General features: G+C 36.6%; 1 protein-coding gene across 9 annotated transcripts in view; it reads left to right on the forward strand.

Moving 5' to 3' along the window:
• The window catches only part of LOC107704583 (dual specificity protein phosphatase CDC14A-like), a 17,275-nt gene extending 14,999 nt beyond the window's left edge, over window positions 1-2,276 (forward strand). For 8 of the 9 annotated variants that reach the window (XM_016507546.1, XM_016507548.1, XM_016507543.1 and 5 more), the window contains one exon: window positions 1,753-2,276. In XM_016507546.1, coding sequence (XP_016363032.1) covers window positions 1,753-1,755 — 3 coding nt within the window. In that variant the 3' untranslated portion in view covers window positions 1,756-2,276. Of the gene's footprint in view, window positions 1-1,540; window positions 1,607-1,752 lie in introns of all 9 variants that reach the window. The other variant, XM_016507549.1, reaches the window with a different exon arrangement.

Below are 2,276 nucleotides of genomic sequence, written 5' to 3' on the forward strand. Positions count from 1 at the left end.
AGAATGTATTGCCTCAAGCCCCGTTCACACTGCCAGCGACACACAGCGACAAAGCGACATGCTCCCATTCATTTTCAATGGAGAGCTGGCGACTTCCGGCGACACGAGCGACAGTGACCGTTGGCGACAGAATGTGGGCGTGTCAAGCGACAAACGTTAAGAATTGTTTAACTTTATGCAAATGAACAGCGAATTTCGCGAGCGACAACCAATAGGAGTGAAGAGTCTGTCAGTGGCGCTCACACGTCACCGTCTCGAGTGCAGGCTAGACAGGACAGATTTCCTGAGCGATTTCACTGTTTTATATGATTTTACTGTAACCACATGCATGGATATAAAAAATTACGGGTAGAAAAGAAACCGTTGGCTGTCTAAGTGAGTTTGATTGTTGATGGTTCGAGTTGTTAATTACATGATGCAGTGAGCAGTTTAGCACCGGTTAATGATTTAATGCACGCGCACTGCTGTAGTTTATAACACAACACTCTCCAACAGCAGAATGGTACTTTTATTTCTTTTAAGTCTAATTCCTAGTCATAATAGAATTATATCTTAGTTTTACCGGCAATATACAGTTTGTAATTGCATTTTATATGTCCAGATATGTCCAGACGTGCAGTCTACCAATAACGTGAATTAACATTATCCAGTGAATTATTCTTCACTCTTGAGCCTATTAAACAGCTTATAAACCTACTAAAACTGAAGTTTAAAATGAAGTTGATATGAATCCTTTCCTTTATTTATTTTCTCCATTTGAAAATATTAGACCTACTACATTTATTTTCGCTCTCTGTTGTCTATATGCTCATCATCTCATGAAGTCGGAGTCACATAAAATAATCCGTCAAGTCCTCTCCCAATAAAGACGCAACTTTGCATGAGTTAAATAATACAGCCATGAATGAGCGCATGTTGGAAATAAAAACGCTAAATTTAATTCTATGTCTGTTGTCTATGCTCATCATTAGACTCGTGAAGCCGCTTTCATATTGCTGTTCACTCACCGGGGGTATCGGTATCGGTTATAAAATATCAATATCGGTCGATCACTATTTATAATGTTACAAAATATTCCTATTTCAAATAAACGCTGTTCTTTTGAACTTTCTGTTCATCAAAGAATCCTGACAAATAAAATGTATCAGTTTCAACATTGTATCAACGTTGATAATAATCAGAAATGTTTGTTGAGCAGAATATTATACTGATTTCTGAAGATCATGTGACACTGAAGACTGGAGTAATGATGCTGGAAATACAGCTGCACATCACAGAAATAAATGACAGTTTAACACATATTCACATAGAAAACAGCTGTTTTACATTGCAATAATATTTCACTATTTTTACTGTATTTTTAATCAAATAAATGCAGCTTTGGTGAGCAGGAGAGACTCTTTCAAAAACATTTTAAAATATTGTTCATTGCCTGAGATGTGTGAATACCAGCTGTAAACGGGCTTCTATTTTAGATCAGAAATTAGTTTCATCTTCAATTTTTTAACGGGTTTTTCTTTGCCAACCTTACCTGTAATAGACGATCTCTGTCCCGAAGAAGGAAAGCGCTTCACGCAATGCCATCGGTGCGCTTTCAGAGACCATGGTATCAGATTTCCTCCTTTAACTTCCTTCTGCTTTGTAATTATAAAGCGTTTCTCAGCGTCCGTCTGAGTTTAGAGCATGTGCACGAGTGCTGCTCGTCGTTCTGCTCGTATAAGTTTGGTCTGTAATGTATTTCTTATTTTACAGTAACTCCATCTCCAAAGCTCGAGCTCCTCTCCTGCGCTGAAAAGACCAACATCCCTGCACTGATATCACTCGAGTCTTACTTTAAGTGATCTACTATTAACCATATTCAAACTGTGTTTATTGAGAAATCGGCAGATGATGTTAAGCATTGTTATTTGATCGAGAGTTTATTTTAAATCCGAGCTTTAAGCATCTGTGAAGTTTGACTTTTTATGCCATTGTAAATGTCAGAATCATGTCAGAAGCTGCCTTTGCCATTATGCATTATGCTACTAGACCTGTAATATTGTTTTTGGTTTTTTAAATACTGTAGCTAGTACTTTATTAATAATACTACACGCGAATGTGAATCATACTGTGCTAATCGTGACTGAACGCTGTATATAGGCTGGAGTTTGATTAGACTAAAAGCACTGTTTTTTTTTTACTGTAAATAATGCAAATTTAAATCATGATTATTTCACACATAATAGGAAATTATTTGAGTCATATCTCTTTTAATAAATCCTTTCTGCTATTGCAAA

This window comes from Sinocyclocheilus anshuiensis, unplaced genomic scaffold (assembly GCF_001515605.1).
Source record: "Sinocyclocheilus anshuiensis isolate Anshui unplaced genomic scaffold, SAMN03320099.WGS_v1.1 scaffold1614, whole genome shotgun sequence".
In the NCBI taxonomy this organism is placed as follows: Eukaryota; Metazoa; Chordata; class Actinopteri; order Cypriniformes; family Cyprinidae; genus Sinocyclocheilus; species Sinocyclocheilus anshuiensis.